Raw genomic sequence first — 21,853 nt, forward strand, 5'->3', positions numbered from 1 at the left:
AGGGCCGCAATCTCGTGCTGAAGAAGTGCCGCATCAAGAGGAGGTAGATTGCTCAGTAGGGGCTCCCCCCTCCTGTTCTCTAAAAAAAAAGAGGAGGTAGATTGCCGTCGATGTCAGTGGCGGCGTTCTCATCGTGGTGCAGCTCCGTGACCGCACGCTCGGTTTGAGCAATGGTAGCCTCGCGTTCTGCCTCTGTCGTGTGGGCAAGGGCAGCGTCATGATCAGCCTTGGCTGTGTTCGCTCTCCTGTGCAGCGTGAGCATCCTCGCGCTGGAGGTCAGCAGCAACAACATTGATATCCGATCCGTAGGGGCGACGGCGTTGGCCTTGGGGCAACACCGGAGATGGCGCGCTGGGTGCAGACGGTAGGAAGAACCTAACTATTTTTACCAGTACCATGAAAGAGATGTTGCTCAAGGCCCACACACGTTACACAGCCTAACAGCTTTGAATGGAAATTTTCAAATGTCCCTAACGCTTAGCAACCACACATGAAGGTCTTGCCTCATACCTCTAGATGCACAATCCATTTGACATCGTTTAACGACCCATGCATGGACATTACTGTTGCCATTTTAGTTACCTTCACATTCTAAAACCATATTCTTTTCTTCCATTTAATGTATATGCATAATATATTATTCCTTCCTGTGCTGATCATTGTCTCATTGTAATAATTTTATAATGCTAATGGCATGTTTTGTTGACCTTGCCTCCAAAAAACAGGCTTGCTAAGTCAGCTTCTTCTGAGCTTCGGCTGTCTGTATGGATGGATGATGTCTATAATTTTATGCGCTCGCAAAAGAGGCGTCGACTTCTAAGTTCAGACGTTACTCAAGATTTTGATGCAATGAGGTGACGTGCTTTGTTGTAGTCAATGGTGGAAAATATCTAACTTTGGTTACCGGAAAGTTGTTGATTAAGATTCTATACTTTTTTATATGTACCAAAGGTCTGTTGAATTAAATATTTTCAAGATGTTTACGGATTCCTGTTCTAACACCGTGTGCTTTTCTCATGTGATGCAGAAAGCAGCTAGTGTCAGATTCTGCAGCAATATTTAGGTCAAAAGTTCCGGAGTCACTGATGGAAAATCTCATTAAACGCCTGAGATCATACTTCGAGGGCAAACATTCACCACATGAGTAGTTTTTCATGCAGTTCTTCAGAAGCTACTTAAGGTTCGGATCTATATAAACTCTGTGTTGCTGTGTGGGATTCTGTAGTTTCATGCGGAAATAGTTGATTGTCCTGGTTACTATCTTGTTAATTTCCTTATGGCTGATTGCCATGAATATATTTTTATTGCTAACTTATCCCAGACAATTTAGGTGTCAATTGGATCTTGGTGGTCTACTCCCTAACGCTTCGCGCGGCTTATTTTGAGGAATTTTTTGTTTTCTTTGCTGAGGTTGAGACGAGGAGTTCTAAGCTGTATCTTTTGTTGTTTCCCTGATGTTATAGGCAACGCACCACCATCCCCACCGCTTCTCTGTCTAGAATGTAGAAGATACTTCCTTTTCTCCTTTTGTAAGATACTATAGCTGGCAGATTAAAGCAAGAGTTTATGGTGTTTTTGACCCTTTACAAATGTATTTTTTGCCCCGATCAGTCTCAGTTTTGGTCAATGTTCTGTTACGGGCAGATTCGATAGCAACATTTTTCTAGATTTTCTGGTGTAATCTCCGGAAGCAAATTGACTTGAGAATACAATCTTTTATCGTTCTGATGGTAAATTGATGTTTGATCATGAGAAAAACCTGAATAGCCCTAGCGCTTCGTCTATTTAGTAATGTGCTTTTTATACATTATGTGTATCTGTTCTTGTACTTTGTTATGGCACAGAAATTAAATTGGCATGCTTTAAATGGAGGATCTAAGCTCTGGAAAGAATATCGAGCTACCTATCCAATGATGCAAGTGGGTAGACAGGTAGTGGGCTGTATATTTGCATTTCAAGTTGTTTTAAAGCTTTGTTTCGGAACAGCTTGTCATTTTTTATTTTTCTTTCTGTTGTCAATGGGTTTGCTTTGGTGGCGCCTGCCTTACGATGCACTGGAACAAAGCGTAGCCATCAGGCACTTGTTTGGCAGCTGCATATAGGAAGACAGTGCCATAACACCAAACTGGTTGATAATAGCTCAGTAGGTGCACTTAGACAATATATCTAGAAGAAGTCAGAATGATCCATCATTTGGAATAGAGCGACTAGTAAAAAATTAGATCATTGATAAATGCATAATCAATAGGGCTCTGATCTGCAACGCTTACGGCTTACCGCTAGCTGCATCATTCGGTAACCACTAACCACCGTGCGAATCAAGCTGCCGCAGCGGTTGCAAAAGTGCAGCTGAGCACGCTGCATATTTTCTCACCACTCCCTGTTCAAAGTCTCCTCAACTATACACGTTGGGCCAAGAGACAGAGACAAAGTAAAGAGAATGAATTCATCTTCGATTAACCAACCACTTAGCAACAATTAGTTGTTGACCTCCGTGTCTTCGTTCTAATCAAAATTCTATACCAACGGTTTTCTCTTTCATATTAACTTAAAATGCGTCGTTGGTGGTTCATGAAATTAAAATAATAGACTGTTTTGACATTGTGGGTTGTGGCCATCAACTTTTTAATACTTCGCTGCTGGACTATTTTGACATATAATGATAGACTGACTATTGAATGTATACCTAGTGTCGGGGCCCTATAAACTTAGGGTTATAGGGTGGTCGCTACTCTGCCTCACCCTCAGGGCCACCATCGACTTTACAAATAGTTACATTCTAAATCAAATCATTGGTCTAAACTCTAAAGTCCCTTGAATTAACCACCTAGAAAGTTAAAGGGACCTAAACGAGAATGTGAAAAAAATCTAGATACCTGCAAGTGAAAACAGTCGGAAACGATCGAAAAACACCATTTTCGTTTTCATATTTTTTCTCGGAAACGAGATTGAAAACGGTAACTCCGGAAATGAAAACATCGGAAACAAAAGTTCGGTGCGAAAATTACACCGGTTATCAGAATCTAAAATTTGATCGATTTTTATAACATGTACCATCAATTGACTTCAAAAATTCATGCAAGTCATACATTCATATAAAATTAGTAATAATATATAAGGTAGGAGGTTACAATAAATATATAAGGTAAGAAATATACAATAATAAAATCATCATTATGTATTTAAATAAAGTAGAATCAAGATGTGTATAATGATATGACACTTAAATTCTATGTGTGCTCCTACTATTTGGCATAGTCAATATAGTTAGTGTCCTCTTAGTCCTTCTTAAGTTCTCGTGCAAATTATGAATATATGTATAGAGTAATAATAGGTAAAAAACATAAATAAGATTTATAAAAGTTTTAAATGATTTTAAACTATATATCATTAGATAGATCTTGATTTTAGGAAAATAATAAAATTAGTTTCATATTTTTCTAAGCTAAGATGAATTTATTATGAATTTATAAAGATAAGTTCAGATTTAATATTTTTCTGAAAAATATCGAATTTATTACCGACAGTAAAATACCGAATAAAAACGGCAATTTTCGGAAACGGACGGAAAAAGCCCAAACCGTTTTCGTTTTCGATTCCGGTTTTTTTTCTACCGATTCCATTTCCGTATTTTCGGTAACTGTTTCCGTTTAGACCTAAATTTCGGTAAAAATTCAAAAATGATTCCCGATATTTGAAAATTATCATTTCCGTTTTCATCCTGCAACACATTTTTACTCCCTTTATAATTGGCGTCGGTTACCCCAAAAAATCGAGGTTCCAAACAAAGTTAGTTGTTGCTTAATAAAATAATGTTGGTTGGTTTTGTTCTTTCTTTAAATTGAATGACCACTTTCATGCTATTGTTATTTCTCACCGGTGCTAGTTTTCCAGAGATTAGTTGTTACTGCTTCATCTTTGCATTTTAAGTGAAATCCCGGTATAATCGGTGCATTTCGTATGGGGAAATTGCTGGTCCATGGTTGTTGGGTGTTGGCAATTTAAACCATGTGGCTGGCCATTAGTGTTAAGTTTCTCCCTACGGTGTAATTTTTAGAAAGGTCAGGGGGGGCCTTGCCAGCATCATCCCTGCCGTCTGCCGAAACGGCGAAAAAAAAAACAAGAGTGCGAGCCCACCACCTCTCCTTCTCTCTCTGTCTCTCCTCCTGGCTCACTCTGTGCGCTCCTCGGCGCGTGCCCACGTCTCCCACGCCTCCCTCCCTGCATTCCCCCCTTCAGATCCGGTCTGCCCCGCCGCCGCCGATGTCCGAAGATCCCGTGGGATCCCGCCGCTGGCGGTGCGACCTCGGCGGCGACGAGCGCTGGCTCTCGGGGGCCGCTGGCGACGACCAATTCGACCGCCTCCCGGACGCGCTCCTCCTCGTCATCTTCAACCGCATCGGCGACGTCAAGGCGCTCGGCCGCTGCTCCCTCGTCTCCCGCCGCTTCCACGAGCTCGTGCCCCTCGTCGACTCCGTCCTCGTCCGCGTCGACTGCGTTATCCCCGACGAGCCCCCCTCCTCCTCGTCCTCCTCGTCAACGCCGTCCTCTCCTACGGCGTCCGTGCGCGCCCGCGGGGTCTTCTCACAGATTGCGCGCATCGTGCTCGGCGGCATCGTGAAGCCCATCCAGGCGCTTGGTCAGATCCTCTCACCCGCCAACTCCGCCTCCGGCTTTCCGGCATCCGCCGCTTCGTCGCTATCGTCGTCGTCGTCCTCCTCCTCGCCACTGCCTGCTGGGGACGTGTCGCACCACTCGCCATCGGAGGTGCTCCGTTCCTTCAAGGAGCTCCGCCACCTTCGCATCGAGCTCCCAGCGGGCGAGCTCGGCATGGACGATGGCGTGATGCTCAAGTGGAAGGCTGACTTCGGGTCCACACTGGGCAGCTGCGTCATCCTTGGAGCATCCTCAGCCTCGCCGTCGCCCTCCCCCTCCTCAGCTGGCTCAGATAGTCCGAGCGCCGCTCCCTCTGATGACAGTGGCCACACCGAGCCTGATGAATGTGACGATTCAGGAAGCATCCCTGAGTCGTTCTACACAAATGGGGGGTTTAAGCTGCGAGTGGTTTGGTCAATCAGCTCATTGATTGCGGCCGCCGCGAGGCATTACTTGCTGCAGCCGATCATTGCTGATCACATGACGCTCGAGACATTGGACCTGACAGATGCTGATGGTCAGGGAGTGCTCACCATGGACAAGTGCCAACTGCAGGAGCTGAGGGTGAGACCGGTGTCAACATCTAGGGGCTCACACCGGACGCTCATGCCAGAGCTTTGCATGTGGCTGTGGTATGCACCATGTATTGAGCTGCCTGGGGGGTTGTTGCTGAATGGTGCAACGCTGGTGGCCATCAAGCCAAGTGAGGAAGGAACAGGGGACACAGTTTGGAATGAAACTGCTGATGCAGCCTGGGTGTTGGATGCATTCGAGGAGCCATATAGAACAGCGGCGAAGATGCTTCTCAAGCGAAGGACCTACAGCCTTGAGATGAATTCATTCTAATCTATGGGAGATGGCATTTTGGAAGCTTCAGATGTGAGAGGTACACAATAGTTGTCTGATTTTTGTTTGTAATTTCTGTTTGGTAGATCGAGTTTTAGTATTCTTGCATAATTGTGAAATACTGAAATGAATACAACTAGGTCACCTCGACACACATTTTTCTAAACACTAAACAGCACGAGTCAAAATATCTTGGTTGAATTTATGTGCCGAATTTGACTTTGGCTTGTGTTGCATCTTAGAAGTACACAAATTTCTGTTTTAGACTTTTAGTTCATTAGGTGGAACTAAGTTTTGGGCAGTCAGGACCAGTATTAGGTGGAAACCTATGTTCTTTTTTTTTTGGCCGAGCTGGGCACCCTGCACCCATGTTGATTCCAAGTGCTATTTGGTGTTTCCAAATTTTTTTTGCCCACACATCAGCCGCTGTATGGTGGATTGAAGCTTATTGTAGAGGCCATATAGCAAAACAAAAGCACAGAGGACAGAGGGACCTGGGCTGCAAAACGAAAAGACGTGACTAGCTAGTTTGCACAATTCCTCAAAACACTGGCTCCTTATGACATTTTTTTGCTTCGTTGGTAGCTTTGTGCTAATACCCTGCTCATTGACCTCGCCATATCCAAATGCTGGAGTGCCTGTATTTGTTGTTATCTCACCGCAAACCAAACCTTGTTTAGCCAAAAGGGATCTTTGCCTTTCTTGGTGTTTTGATTCTGTTCCATAGTAAGTTTTTTTTCAGAGTATAGACTTCTACAACTTCATGTTGGTTACTTGTATTACTCTGTTCCTCGTTCTGCCACTGTACTGGCTACGACTGCTAAGTATAGTATTCTGCTTACTCTTTTTTTACACATCCGACATGTCTTGATTGGTTATTGCTGTGCAACGCCACTTCATCATTGTGAGTCCTCTTTTCAAAGCCTTCCAAGGCTCCAAGCTTTGAGAATGCACCATTATACCTCATCCCAACAGAATCATAGTGAACTCCACTTCATCATTGTGAGTCCTCTTTTCAAAGCCTTCCAAGGCTCCAAGCTTTGAGAATGCACCATTATACCTCATCCCAACATAATCATAGCGAACACTTGGATGCCCTAGCCATTAGTCCAGAAGTGACTAATCTTAGATAACTCTATAATTGACAATGAGTCAATGATTCTTTTTTCTTTCTTTCTTTTGGTATAAGAGTAACATTGCGCTCATCGAGAAGGAAACAGGTGTAGCGGACTACATTTAATTACTTCCTCAAATCCATTAATAGTTGCTACAGAAGCATGTGACTGTGTTTGGACTTTGGATTGGTCTGTTGGGTTGAACTGTCACACTCGCTTGACTAATACGTGGAATTCAGCTGTGTTTACACATACACATGATTATAACTGTTAACTGATAAGTGTTGTATAGCACGACCCTTCAAGGATTGCCATACCATTACTGGTTTCAAAATTTAGGTAAGGGCGAAAGGGCCTCTAGTTGAGTTGGTTAGGTTGTCTGAGTAGCACTCCTCATGTCTTGAGTTTGATTCCTCGTGGGAGCAAATTTCAGACTGTGGTTTAAATTTTTCCTCATTTGTCGCATGCCAAAGCATAGGCCTAAGGTCTGGCCCGGGTCGTGGTCATTCTCACATAGGCTACGATGTCGATGTGTATGGGTGCGACAGAGGTTTGAGGGTTTTCTCGACCTACGTGAAAAGGTCTACTTTATATAATATCTGGGGGCTTCCCTCATCTGTCGCACGCCAAAGCATAGGTCTAAGGGTGGCTCCGGTCGTTGCCGTTCTCACATGGGCTACGAGCCTATGATGCCGCTGTGTATGGGTGCGGAAGAGGTTCGAGGGTTTTCTCGATCTGCATGAGAAGGTTTTCTTCTTAATATAATACTTGCGGGTTGTCTTACCCCGCTGGTCGATTTTTTTAAAAATCCTGGTAAGGAACAAGGAAAATTTTGAAGACATTTGAATCTTGTGAAATTCAAATCAGCTTTGGAAAGGATATAGTGTTTCGATCTCTTTCCATCATGTGGATGTTCAGTATGGTCCAATTGGCCCAGTAGTCTACATAATCTTGTTGTAATTAAATGATTAACTACTTTCTACAGATCTTCCTAATCAATTTGAGAAACCCTTTGCCCCATGACGTAGTTCTCATTGGTTACTCACCAAACTTCATTTGATTTTCTCCTAGACCTATTTTGTGTCGTAGTGATGGGAAATTTTCTTTGCAATGGAGAGGTTAGGGAGGGCCTACCGTTACTTCAATAGTCCTAGCAAACTTTGGAGCCCTCATCAGTTTTATCCCAAGTTGATCTTATAGTTTTTTATGTTTATTCATTGCTATGTGTCGGGGACCATAATTAGGGGTACCCTCAAGACTCCTAATTCTCAGCTGGTAACCCCCATCAGCACAAAGCTGCAAAGGCCTGATGGGTGCGACTAAGTCAGGGATCTGTCCATTCGAGGGACTCGATCACGCCTCGCCCGAGCCCAGCCTCGGGCAAGGGCAGCCGACCCCGGAGGATCTACGTCTCGCCCGAGGCCCCCCTCCAGCGACGAACATACTTCCGGCTCGCCCGAGGCCCAGTCTTCGCCAAGAAGCAACCCTGGCCAAATCGCCACGCTAACCGACCAAATCGCAGGGGCATTTAATGCAAAGGTGGCCTGACACCTTTATCCTGACGCGCGCCCTTCAGTCGACAGAGCCGAAGTGGCCGCAGTCACTTCGCCGCTCCACTGACCGGCCTGACAGAAGGACAACGCCGCCTGCGCCGCTCCAACTGCTGTGCCACTCGACAGAGTGAGGCTGACAGGCAGGCAGGCCCGGCCTCAGGCACCATAGGAAACTCCGCTTCGCCCGACCCAGGGCTCGGACTCGGGCTCAGCCCCGGAAGACGGCGAACTCTGCTCCGCCCGACCCAGGGATCAGACTCGGGCTCAGCCCCGGAAGACGGCGAACTCCGCTTCGCCCGACCCAGGGCTCGGACTCGGGCTCAGCCCCGGAAGACGGCGAACTCCGCTCCGCCCGACCCAGGGCTCGGACTCGGGCTCAGCCCCGGAAGACGGCGAACTCCGTTTCGCCCGACCCCAGGGCTCGGACTCAGCCCTGGCCTCAGCCGACGGTCTCCACCTCGCCCGACCCAGGGGCTCGGACTCGACCTCGGCGTCGGAAGACAGACTCGACCTCGACCTCGGAGGAGCCTCCACATCGCCCAACCTAGGGCACGGACCGACCACGTCAACAGGAGGCGCCATCATTACCCTACCCCAAGCTGACTCAGGCTACGGGAAACAAGACTGGCGTCCCATCCGGCTCGCTCCGCCAGGCAAGCAATGATGGCGCCCCGCACACTCTATGGCACACTCTATGACGACGGCGGCTCTTAGCCCCCTTACGGAAGCAAGAGGACGTCAGCAAGGACTCGACAGCTCCGACTGTTGTCCTTCCCTCAGGCTCCAGCGCTCCTCCGACGGCCACGACACCACACGAACCGGGTGCCAAAACCTCCCCGGCTGCCACGATGGCATGTACTTAGGGCGCTAGCTCTCCTCCGCTAGACACGTTAGCACTCTGCTACACCCCCCATTGTACACCTGGATCCTCTCCTTACGCCTATAAAAGGAAGCACCAGGGCCCTCTTACAGAGGGTTGGCCGCGCGGGGAAGAGGACGGGACAGGCGCTCGCGTGAGGCCGCTCGCTCCCCTCCCGCGTGGACGCTTGTAACCCCCTACTGCAAGCGCACCCGACCTGGGCGCGGGACAAACACGAAGGCCGCGGGATTTCCGCCTCTCTCTCGCTCCGGCCGCCTTTTTCCCCCCTTCGCGCTCCGTCTCGCGCCGACCCATCTGGGCTGGGGCACGCGGCGACATTTCACTCGTCGACCCAGGGACCCCCGGTCTCGAAACGCCGACACTATGTTAACTCGCAAACATATGCATGGCATAAGCCAATAAAAGGCAAGAATGGATGTTTCCATTATGTTTATTGGATTTAGTCGTGGTCAACAATTGTTCCAACAACGTAAGTAGTCATTATGTTTGAAGTGGAGTTTTTAGCAAGCAGTATTCAATTCCGGAAGCCATTAACGTGAGATTAACACTTCTGACCTGCTACTTAAATCTTCTTATTTTTCATTTTGCCAGGATGTTATAACTAATGTTGTGGATGCCTTTCATGCACCTACTTCGGACGTGGCAAGTATGCGCTATTGTACGCTATCAGCAAGAACATGGATGGAATCAAAACAGAAATTTTGTTAACTTATGATGCTGGAGTCGAAAGGCAAAACCATGGCCGAGTTGATTGTGTTCTCTGAGATCAGATGTGGCATAGATAGTTTTTTTTATATATATGTATCCACATCAAGGTACTAACTTTATGTAATTTCTACTTTTGGATTGTGGCATTGTGCCGCTTGTTTGCAGAATAACATGCAATGCGCTCTGTACATCAATGTGTGTCAAGATTGGACCCGTAGATTTGGCATTAGTGGAAGCTATAAAATTGTTACTAGCACTTCAAACAGAGTTTGGGAATGTTGCTTCCTTTCCCCCGTGAATCTGGAAATGTTGTAGCCCTGTATGATGTGATTCAGCCCTGTATGATGAATCTGACGTTGGTGAAGCTGTCCGAAAGAGTACGTTACGCGGACAGGATCGATAATGCTGCGCCAATTTTTGCGATGTTATCAGAAAGTGAAGTTCAGATTAGGTTCACACATAAGTTGCGCACGCAGATGAATGGACGGATCATGGATGATGAACGTGGAGAAATGAGTATCTTTCCTGCAGCTAGGTGATAGCTGGCTGCAGATTCATGTGGAGAAACGAGAGAAGCAATGGCCAGGGAGATCCATGTGGAAAACGAGCGAGAACCGATTCATGTTGATTGATCCAAGCCACAGGCCGGTTGATCTGCACCTTAGAAACTGGGTAACTTGACTCGTTCGTTTTTTTAAGAAATGGTGGTCTTGGCGCCCTATTCACTAGCTAGCTCTATGCCCCCCCCCCCCACCCCACCCACCCAGCTTTTCTTGCGCAACCTACCTTATTTAGATCCTTCTGATGTATTGTTTGCGAGTGGGTAATAATTAGTCCTCAATAACTAGCTAGCAAAAATTAGTCAGGTTATGTTTTGAGATTTGGCTAATATACGTCTTTTTCTCTTTACTGATCTATTAGCACTTATTAACAAAGTGAAATGACTAATGAGCAAACAGTTTGCTAGCCCTCCAGCTAACAATAATTAGCTACTTTGTTAGCCGACTTGTTTGAAGGTTAAGGTGCTAAAATTGGTCGGCAATGTGTTTGCCACAAGGATCCAAACAAACCATTAGTTAAAATTGACAAATACTTAGTTAGATTTACTAGCAATTTTTTAGTCAACTAATTATTAACTCTAGTATATTTAAATAGGGTCGTTCATCTCGGAGCTCTCTGTTGTGCACGACAGCACGAGCACAAGTGAAAGAATGCCCCCGCTTGGAGCAGGGCCGGACATGACGGCGAGGTGGGCGGCCGTCCAGAGCCTATATAATTAAATATAATACTTAGTTATTTAATCAGTCTAAATAATGTCCGTTTGGTTGGTCCGTCTAATGCTACCACCTGCTACCTCGCTTATGTAATTGGGCAACTTAATCTTTGCTATCTTGCTCATATAATATAAGCCAGAAGTGGCTGCTGACCTATTCATGTAAGTCATGTTCTAAATCAGGATTCAGAACATAATACATTCAAACACCTAATTCCTGTTACGGTGTCGCTGCCACGTCGCCAAAGAACTAGACAGTCATGTAAACATTGGAACACACAGTCAATGATCGAGACAAGTGTGCGTGTATAACATGTGCAAGAGCTAGCTAATTATGTTTGTTTTTTGGCCCATGGAAATATGTGATTGTAATTATATACATGCACATATATATATTTATTGCATATACTAGGTTAAATGCTTTTATATAAGATTTCGGCTATGGCACCTAAAATCTCATACATGGTTCTGGCTTGGAGACGCGGTTTCGAAGCTAATGATGATGAACACGTGTTGCAAAATACAGACAGTGTTGTGAAAGATGAAGCACGTGTTACGAAATACGAGCAGTGCTGATTGGGCGTACAGAGATGAGTGGGACGTGCCACCTGGATGGAAAGAGATTAGGGCATGTACGAGTCTGACATTTTGATTCGGTTTTCAAAATACAAGATACGGTTAAGAGGCTGTATGATATAACTTTAAGACTTTGATAATAAATGCAGCTAAAAGATATATGCATAATGAGAATCGTATTTTTTGCATTTAACTCCTTAGAGACCTTACAAAAGATCGCATATTAAATAAATTTGTACATGTCCTAAAAAGGATGACATCCAGGTTGAGAAAACGATTGACGGGTACAGGTTAACTGTTTGGCTACCTGACGTACGTACGTACGTACATGGTTTTTGTTTGGATGGCTGTAGGGTATGGCATGGCATGAGTTGGTTCAAAATCATGTTTTGTTGGTTGTATAGTTCCATCCACACATTTTGGGGAATGGTGTTTGAAAACAACAACCGGTAGTAGAGAATAGAATTAAGCGAGACAAATTCACCACTGATCTACATTATGCTGTATTAAAAGGCGACATATAGTACAACAGATGACGACTAATATGCAAGCATATAGTAGGTGCAGGGGCGGACCCAGCGGGTGGTCTATATGATCCACGACACAACCTAAGATTAAGAGTAGTTAGCATATTGGTGTAAGTGCTATATCTTGAACTTGGTTTTCAAGGTTTGAGTCTTGTTGATCCCTATTTTTTTTATATATTTTTTCTGGCACACTCTAACCATAGCAGCTGGGTCCGTCACTGAGTAGGTGAAAGCATGCAAACAGATATTTTACTCCATTAGATATAGATCCAACGGTATGTTATATTTAGCACTTAAATCCTTCGACCACCACTTGACGTAGCTTTAAAAAACCCTAACATGCCATAATTATATCTATCGTTAGATTTAAATCTAACAGATAAAAAAAGTCTATTTGCACGCTTAGTATCTAATTGCATACTAGTCGTTACTCTCCATTGCGTACGGGCTGCGGCCACATGCATACATGCAGTAGTCATCCCACGCCGAAAACACTTGCCAACAGCCGGATTCGGATTCACCGCATCGCATCAGTATGACTGTCAACTGAGTGACTGACAACGTCCGTCCCCGGCCTCACTGACAACGTATCAGAAATCAATTTTGTATTCCACAGGCCCGAGCGGCGAGCGCGAGCGGCGTAGAGCAGCCATGCCAACAGCCGCGGGTCCGATCTGCGAGCCCATTATATTAACCACTTGCTCGTATAAGCTGACAGCTCCACTATAACTCTAAATTTCTGTTTTAAAAGAAATATTCTATCTTTGTTAATTAAATTCTTTACCTTATACTATAATTCTTCACATTCATATTTACTTTATATCTCAAACCTATATCAACTATCATATATTATATCATTTTTTTTCAATTCTATTCCATACACATGTCGTTGCATGCACACGTAAATGACATATATCTTAAGGGTATTTAAAGAGATACGAAACATACGAGACATATTTTGATGTATGAATATATCTAACACGGTTTTGCAAGTCTAAGATACAGTTTCACACATACAACCCCGCATAAATGATCGGTATCTTGAGGATTTCTAATGAATAATATACAATGCTTAAATACAATGATTTGTACGAACAAGTTTTTTAAATGTATCTAGTGTTTAGAAAAGTACATCATAATATCTAAATTATATGTGCCCTAAGTTTCGTTTCATGGTGGCGTGCCCACCATACATGAGCTCCTTATTGTGCATGCATACTAAATGCACTTAAGCATGGCAAGGTGCAATTGATCACACGCTATATTGACAAAAAATGGATTGTGGGTTGGATCTCACGGATCCACATCAGATTAGTCATTCATTTTAGACAAATTATATGTCTAGTTTGAATATATATATATATATATATATATATATATATATATATATATATATATATATATATATATATAGTATTTAGAGTCCTGGACTCTCTCTAACTAATGGAAGCCCCGACCAATGGAAGCCCCGACCAGGTGCGCTGACCGGCGCGCACGCTTTTTTGGCTGACTGTAGTACCTAGTTACGTCAATTATAACTACGCGTTATGCTCAATCTTGTTACGATTTACACTCTTTTGGTGTGCGCATGTCTCGCGACATCCGGGCCCACGAATCAAGGAACCGAGCTCTCATTTTTTTCAGCTCATCTCTCCCGTAACTCTCGCGGCGGCCGAACCCTAGCCAAATCCGCCGCCGTATGCTGCTTCTCCTCCGCGCTCGTCGAACCCTAGACTAATCGCCGCCGTGAGCTTCTTGTCCACCGCGCCCGCCGTGAGCATTAAGATTCTCCCCCCGTCGTTCCACCGCTGTCGCATTCTCCTTCACCACCGCAGAGACCTGGACTCGCCTTCTCCGCCGCATACACGCCGTGGCCTTGTTCTTCGTCTCCGGGAAGGGACCCGGAATCGCGGAGGCGGTTGTGCCGCCCCTTCGTTCTTCTACTCGGCAGAGACCGAGACCTCGATCTTCTCCACCGCGGCGGCCGAACGCCGAGTCCCCTACGCCGTCGCGAGCTCCGTCCCCAACGTCGAGTCCCCTACGCATTTGACACAGTCGCGCGTCGCCTTGGGTTGTCCCCTGCAGAGGTGTCTCGAATTCAGCCGTCCTCCAGGCCCATCCACACTCCGGTAAGTCATCAACCTTTAACTCTTACAATCTGAATCGTAAATAGATTTCACCTTATTATTTTGCCAATTGCTTGTTTTATCAAAAACCAATTCATTATAAACTTATAGTTAAACGGAGACACAAATGTATACTATGCAATCCATCACACGTTTATGCAGTTTACAATACTCTGTTTATGCTGCTTTGTTGACAGAAGTATGATACATACATCAATATATTATGCCATAAACATCTTGTTGTTCAATTTGGGTCAGCTCACACGAAATAACCAGGTTATACATTAATTGGATGTCGCATATGAGCAGATTTTTTTTGATCCATTTAGTCTCACACGTTTATGCAATTTACAATATTGTGTTATGCTGCTTTGTTGATAGAATTATGCAATTTACAATTTAGTAGTGATGCTGCATGATATGTTGGGATCTAATGGAATGCATGGTCATGAACTGAACTGGATTGACTTGCGCTTATCTTTTTTTTTATCCTTTACGTATTTTATGTATATGTGTTGTTTCATTTGGCAGGAACATCAGACATGAAGAACATAGACCAACCTCCTTCTAATCCAAAACGGATTATAATCCAGTCTACTCAAGAGTGCTTCAGCGTTGACATACCTCGTGTTCCGGTGGAGACTGTTAGACCCGAAACAAGGTAGGCTGCTGATGAGGATGATGACTTTATGCCATTATCCAAGAAGCGTAACTTGGACGACAGTCCTGGGAAAGTTTTGAAGAAGGTAGTCACAAAGCGGAGGAAAGTAGTGCCCCCCCCGACAGGTTAGAGATTTATGGTCTATGGCAATATATCATTTTATGTGTGAAATCATGTTGTGTTGATGTTTGAGTTAAACATTGAGTTGCGATTATGCAGATGTAAATGTTTACGATATTCATTGTATACTTTTTTTTCAGCAGAGGCTTAACGTCAGATGCAACCCCCAAGATGTATTAGTAAGCATCCAGATATTAAATGACAGACAGCGCCAAGCAATTGCACGGAGGGGATTTTCCAGTATTCTTGATATGAGACTGGACGCACTCGGCAGCAGATCACATTTAGCTTGGCTGATGGAAAAGCTCGACCACAATGACATGACAATTCGAGCCGGCCCAGGGAAGGAGCTAAAAATTACAAAGGATACGGTGCACCTAATTTTGGGGTTACCGAATGCTGGTGGAGGAACCGCATTGGGCATTGATGAAGCTGTTGCTGCCAACAATTTAAGAGCTGAACTTGGTCTATCGAAAGAAGATTTTGGGGTTACAGCTCTTCAAGATCGTCTGAGGAAAGGGTCTGACGATGATTTAAGCATCAGATGCTTTTTCTTGATATTGTTCAATAGGTTGTTGTTCCCTACTGCCAGCTAGGGAATAACCAACCATGAGGTTCTTTTAACCGAGGAGATGGATCGTTTCCACCAGATGGACTGGTGCCAGCTTATTTTCAATGATTTATGCCAAGCTGCCAAGAAGTGGCATACTAGGAGCGTTACGAACGTTTCTACAACCATCTATGGATGTTCCATCGTTATTCTTGTAAGCCTATCCTTTTTTGTCTGTTATATGTACCCATAATCTTGTATGCAAAATCCATATACACGTAGATTATGCTTTTGTTATGTCTCATAATGACTCATGTTATGATTTTTGCAGCTGTATTATTTGGATCATCTTCATGACTCAGCGGCACCCAGAACAAACGTGGAACACCACGAATCAAATACTTTGATAGGAATATTATTCAAGCCCTGACAAGAGCTGACAAGGGCAAGATACGCAAAGGAGAAGAAGCATTTGGACATTGTTCGGTATTTTTTTATGTGTCAATCATTTTTTACATGCATATGATAACGTTCACATACCTTTATGCCCGTTTGTAAGCATATTTGTGATGCTTTTTTGCATTTTTCATTAAACATATGAATCTCATTTATCAATTTAATATGTTTGTATAAGTTTTACTCCATCTTTCACGCCTTTTTTAGTTCCGAAGCTCCTCAGAGACCTGCTACACAGCTGTACCACCCGTTGAAGCACAATTCAAGGCATGATTCTATTTATATATTTTTTGTCATAGAATTTCAACATAATATTCAGTGATATGCTATATATTTACTTAATATTTTTCAATTTACAACAGCATAAGACCATGACCAACACTTTTGATGTACCTCGTCCTGACCCATCTGGACAGCACTCAATTCACATCGAACTCCCGCTCATCAGGGATTTGATATCAAGCAAGCTGAATCAGCTTCCATCCCGCCACCGCCTGGGTTTCATAGAGAAGCTGTCACATTTTGATACGGAGGTTGGTAAGGCGTGTTTAGTTATTAAACAGACTCTTCAGCAGATTGTTGAGAAACAATACAATCTATCTGATGTTTTTGGCGAGTTAATTGATGAGGTCCTCCGTGCTGAGGCGGGGGACAACGAAGATGGTTATGATGTGCAGAAAACAACTTCAAAATCAGATGATATTCTTCCCCAGACAGCTAGTTAGTCAGTTTAATGTCTTTACGTCAATATAAAAAGTTATGCAATCATTTGTCGATATCGTTTTGATGTCATTATTTTAAACAATGTTTTTTTGTTTACATGACACGTACAGAAGGATGTACGTGTCTGGCCCCCCCAACAGTACCTGATATGTCTACTCCAGTTTCTCAGCAGGATACGCAGTTTACAGACACACAGGTACATGAATTACTGTTAAGGCAATAGCATATTCGTGTACTATTAGAAAGTTGCTCCGATGAAGCTGATATTGATCCACTGGTTCATACAAATATAACGAAACAGAACAAAACACCTACAACCACAGTGGTAATGTTTTTCTTATTAATTGTATTTTTTCATTCTAGGGTTGTATTCATCGTTTTCTTTAAATGGCATATAACCATTACAATTTTTTAGGGTAAACATGGTGACGGTGGCAAAAACATGCCGACCAATACAAACGTCACTCCTAAAGCAACACCACATATGGATCCTGATGCGCCGATATTTGATGCGACTCCGCAAATCAAGGTATGAGTAAACCCCCTCGTGGTTTTTCTATATTATTATTAGCAGTTTACTAAATTTGTAATCCATTTATACCATGATTGTTAGTCTACTGGCGGCGTACAACAAGCGGCAGAAACAGACTTGCCCGACAGTGGTCCATGCTTTGATCAGACTCTATCTGAACATGTCAGCTCAGTAATTTACATTTTCTTTGTAGTTGTCAAAACTGTTCACAGATTTTGTACAACCATGCTTCACAGTTTAAATAGGTTATGCATTCATACAAATCACTGTTATGCATATTTGCACATACATGTATGCTAAGTAGATGTGCATTCAGTTTTTACATAACTGTTAGCTGCCTATGATAAATTACACATACATTTATGCAGTTTGCAAGAATATTTCTGTCTCTTGATTTGTATCAGTAATGTCAGCTCATTAATTTTATGCCAGTTTATGACACTTGATTCAACATACGTTTATTCCACTTTATGTCAGCTCAGTAATTTTCATTTTCTTTATAGTTGTCAAAATTGTTCACAGATTTTTATGTATATTTTCATATATATTTTTAGGTTTCTGTTGAAACCGATCCAGCTACAAACACTCCACAGGTTGGCCAGGCTTCTCTTGATTCGGAGATGCAAACTGTGTTAGCTCTACGCGAATATTTGTGTGGTCTGCAATCTGACACCGGCAGGTACAAAGTACATACTAAATCAAAATCTGTTTATATGCTGGTAGTTTTACGCGACCTCTCTAATCGATATAAAAAATTCCCCAGGACCATAATAGATTATGGTGAATATTCAGCGACATGTTCTGATATATATGAATCTTTTGCCGATGGGAAGTGTCTCGACAATGTATTCATGCAGTGTTTCATCCAATGTGTTATTGATGATGCAAAAAAATCAGCAGACTTCCATGAGTTCGAACAGTTTGATTCTTGATGTTAATGTTGGGGTAAATTATCGTAACTTACATACACCATATTCATATACAAATTAGATGAACCCAAGTACACTCACTCCATTTATATCGTTTATTGCAGTCACTACTCAACTTTGAGGAACAGGAACGACACAGTCGCAACCCTCAACCTTTTGATGAATCTGTACTACACACACTTCTAGACAATTCATTGCCTGAGACAGATGAATTGGACCAATGCAAAGCGGTAACAATCGTATTTCATAATCCAAACATATTTTCTTTTAAATGGAACATATCACATTGTTATGCTTTTCTAATTTACACTGTTCATTTTATGCTTTTTTTACACGGTCAGATCATGGTCCCCATGGTAAGCAGGGGGCATTGGACATTGTATGTTGTCAACAAGGTCAAGAAGTGCATTCATATTTTAGATTCCAACCCATATGGGCCAACACTTGGTGGAACTACATGGAAGGACTATCATTTTGCACATTTGGGCTCAAGTGGCAGAAAGTTACCATGGGCTAAGGTTATTATGAGTAGATTAAACAAAGCAATACAACATGTACGGCCCAGGACATGCTTTTTCCAAGTTTGGTAACTTCACAATTGACTTGTGCCCAAATTGTCCTAACATGGCAGCAGGATCCAATGACTGTGGGTTTTATGTTATGGGTTACATTCTATTTTATCAATGCGACGAAGGATCTTTGCGGTCAGACATAGAAGCACTATGTACAAATTTACCAGTTATTTCTATAGTTGGCACAAGGCAACATATGGAACAGAGGTATAACTAACTCAATGTTTTTGTTGTTCAGGGCAACACTAGTGAGATACGGTCTCTTGCGCTGCATTATATCACATTCCACCCGAAGAACAAAGCATTATCGCTGCTCGAAGACATCCAAAGATTCAAGGTCTAAAGGATGTAGTTTAGTTTGGACATGTAATAAATTTTGTATACAATGGTTCCCTAAACTTCAGATCAGTCATGTGTGTATAATATGGGCAAAGACCGTAGACGTTTCTTAGTTTATGTCAATGACAACTTTGGGGATCAGCTAACCTCTAAACTGGAATATTGTACCAAATGTGTTTGATAGTAATGTGTGTTTCTTGCATTTGATTCGGCCAGATTCCTGTACAATATTGTTCTATCAATAACCTCGAAGTATGTCTGTTTTGTCCGAAGTTTACGATATAATTATTGCGGGTCTTATGCATGTTTGCTCATACACTTATGATACAATAGTCATCATTCTATGCCAATACATTATTCTAGTTTTGTCTCAAGTGTATGATACAATTATCAGCGTTATATACTGGAAAAAGGCTCATTTTTTGTACAGTCATGGTTCATAGGCTAACCATCTTATGCATTACACAACGCAGTGTTATGCATTTTTTCACATACATGTATGCTAAGTCTTGTCGGCGTTTCGAACCCCGGGGGTCCCTGGACCGACGAGTAAATTATCGTCGCGTGCCCCAGCCCAGATGGGTCGGCGCGAGACGGAGCGCGAAGGGGGGAAGAGGAGCCGGAGGGAGACATGCGTGAGAGGTGAAACCCGCGGCCTTCGTGTTTGTCCTGCGCCCAGGTCGGGTGCGCTTGCAGTAGGGGTTACAAGCGTCCACGCGGGAGGGAGCGAGCGGCCCTGCGCGAGCGTCGTCCTGTCCTTCTCCGCGCGGCCAACCCTCTGTAAGAGGGCCCTGGACCTTCCTTTTATAGGCGTAAGGAAAGGATCCAGGTGTACAATGGGGGGTGTAGCAGTGTGCTAACGTGTCTATCGGAGGAGAGCTAGCGCCCTAAGTACATGCCATCGTGGCAGCCAGAGAGGTTTTGGCACCCGGTTCGTGTGGTGTCGTGGCCGTCGGAGGAGCACTGGAGCCTGGCGGAAGGACAGCTGTCAGGGCTGTCGAGTCCATGCTGACGTCTTCTTGCTTCCGTAAGGGGGCTGAGAGCCGCCGTCGTCATGGAGCGTGTGGGGCGCCATCATTACTTGTTTAGCGGAGCGAGCCAGATGGGACGCCGGTCTTGTTCCCCGTAGCCTGAGTCAGCTTGGGGTAGGGTAATGATGGCGCCTCCTGTGACGTGGTCGGTCCAAGCCCTGGGTTGGGTGAGGTGGAGGCTCCTCCGAGGTCGAGGTCGAGTCTGTCTTCCAAGGCCGAGGTCGAGTCTGAGCCCCTGGGTCGGGCGAGGCGGAGACCGTCGACTGAGGCCAGGGCTGAGTCCGAGCCCTGGGGTCGGGCGAAGCGGAGTTCGTCGTCTTCCGGGGCTGAGCCCGAGTCCGAGCCCTGGGGTCGGGCGAAGCGGAGTTCGTCGTCTTCCGAGGCTGAGCCCGAGTCCGAGCCTTGGGGTCGGGCGAAGCGAAGTTCGTCGTCTTCCGGGGCTGAGCCCGAGTCCGAGCCCTGGGGTCGGGCGGAGCGGAGTTCATCGTCTTCCAGGGCTGAGCCCGAGTCCGAGCCCTGGGGTCGGGCGAAGCGGAGTTCATCGTCTTCCGGGGCTGAGCGCGAGTCCGAGCCCTGGGGTCGGGCGAAGCGGAGTTTCCTATGGCGCCTGAGGCCGGACTTGGCTGCTGTCAGCCTCACTCTGTCGAGTGGCACAGCAGTCGGAGCGGCGTAGGCGGCGTTGTCCTCTTGTGAGGCCGGTCAGTGGAGCGGCGAAGTGACTACGGTCACTTCGGCTCTGTCAACTGGAGGGCGCGCGTCAGGATAAAGGTGTTAGGCCACCTTTGCATTAAATGCCCCTGCGATTTGGTCGGTTGGCGTGGCGATTTGGCCAAGGTTGCTTCTTGGTGAAGACTGGGCCTCGGGCGAGCCGAAGGTGTGTCCATTGCTGGAGGGGGTCCTCGGGCGAGACGTAGATCCTCCGGGGTCGGCTGCCCTTGCCCGAGGCTGGGCTCAGGCGAGGCGTGATCGCGTCCCTTGAATGGACCGATCCTTGACTTAGTTGCACCCATCAGGCCTTTGCAGCTTTGTGCTGATGGGGGTTGAAAGGGAAATAGGCTTTAAACCTTTTCCTAAATGATTTTGGTGATTGAATGTCCAACACAAACAATTGGACTAATTAGTTTGCTCTAGATTATATGTTCTACAGGTGCCAAAGATTCAACATAAAACCAATAAAAAGAACAAGACAAAAGTCAAAAGAAAAGGAGCAAAGGGGCAACCGAAGGCACCCCTGGTCTGGCGCACCGGACTGTCCGGTGTGCCACCGGACAGTGAACAGTACCTGTCCGGTGCACCAGGGAACTCAGACTCAAACTCGCCACCTTCGGGAAAGTCTGGGGGCCGGCGCGCTATAATTCACCGGACTGTCCGGTGTACACCGGACAGTGTCCGGTGCTCCAACGGAACGCGGCCTCAGGAACTCGGCAGCCTCGGGATTTCACGAAGACTGCTCCGCTAAAATTCACCGGACTGTCCGGTGTACACCGGACTGTCCGGTGTGCCAGCGGAGCAACGGTCATCTGCGCCCAACGGTCGACTCTGACAGGAAACAGTGCAGAACAGTACACGCGGCAGAAGTCAGAGCAGAGGATCAGAGAGGCACCGGACTGTCCGGTGTGCACCGGACTGTCCGGTGCCACATGAGGACAAAGCCTCCAACGGTCGACCAGCTCCAATCTC

At 45.0% G+C, this 21,853-nt stretch overlaps 2 protein-coding genes and 1 long non-coding RNA gene across 5 annotated transcripts in view; all 3 read left to right on the forward strand.

Moving 5' to 3' along the window:
- LOC100281515 (UBP25) overlaps positions 1 to 1,758 on the forward strand; it is a 28,185-nt gene extending 26,427 nt beyond the window's left edge. Inside the window, exons 7-9 of one of the 3 annotated variants that reach the window (XM_020546203.2) lie at positions 726 to 854; positions 1,028 to 1,180; positions 1,331 to 1,758. In XM_020546203.2, the coding sequence (XP_020401792.1) occupies positions 726 to 854; positions 1,028 to 1,148 (250 nt within the window). In that variant the 3' untranslated portion in view covers positions 1,149 to 1,180; positions 1,331 to 1,758. Of the gene's footprint in view, positions 1 to 725; positions 855 to 1,027; positions 1,181 to 1,321 lie in introns of all 3 variants that reach the window. The other 2 variants (XM_020546204.3, NM_001154433.1) reach the window with 2 other exon arrangements.
- Positions 1,759 to 4,029: 2,271 nt separating this feature from the next.
- Positions 4,030 to 10,080, forward strand: LOC103630579 (F-box protein). Its single transcript, XM_008651626.4, has 2 exons — positions 4,030 to 5,542; positions 9,642 to 10,080. The coding sequence occupies exon 1, from the start codon at positions 4,264 to 4,266 to the stop codon at positions 5,500 to 5,502; it is 1,239 nt and encodes a 412-aa protein (XP_008649848.1). The 5' UTR covers positions 4,030 to 4,263; the 3' UTR covers positions 5,503 to 5,542; positions 9,642 to 10,080.
- A 7,787-nt stretch (positions 10,081 to 17,867) lies between these two features.
- LOC103631200 (uncharacterized) lies at positions 17,868 to 19,304 on the forward strand. The gene is made up of 4 exons (XR_002265976.2): positions 17,868 to 17,981; positions 18,066 to 18,247; positions 18,336 to 18,461; positions 18,573 to 19,304. It is a non-coding gene; the product is annotated as an uncharacterized lncRNA (long non-coding RNA).
- Positions 19,305 to 21,853: the final 2,549 nt, after the last annotated feature.

This window comes from Zea mays, chromosome 6 (assembly GCF_902167145.1).
Source record: "Zea mays cultivar B73 chromosome 6, Zm-B73-REFERENCE-NAM-5.0, whole genome shotgun sequence".
Taxonomy (NCBI): Eukaryota; Viridiplantae; Streptophyta; class Magnoliopsida; order Poales; family Poaceae; genus Zea; species Zea mays.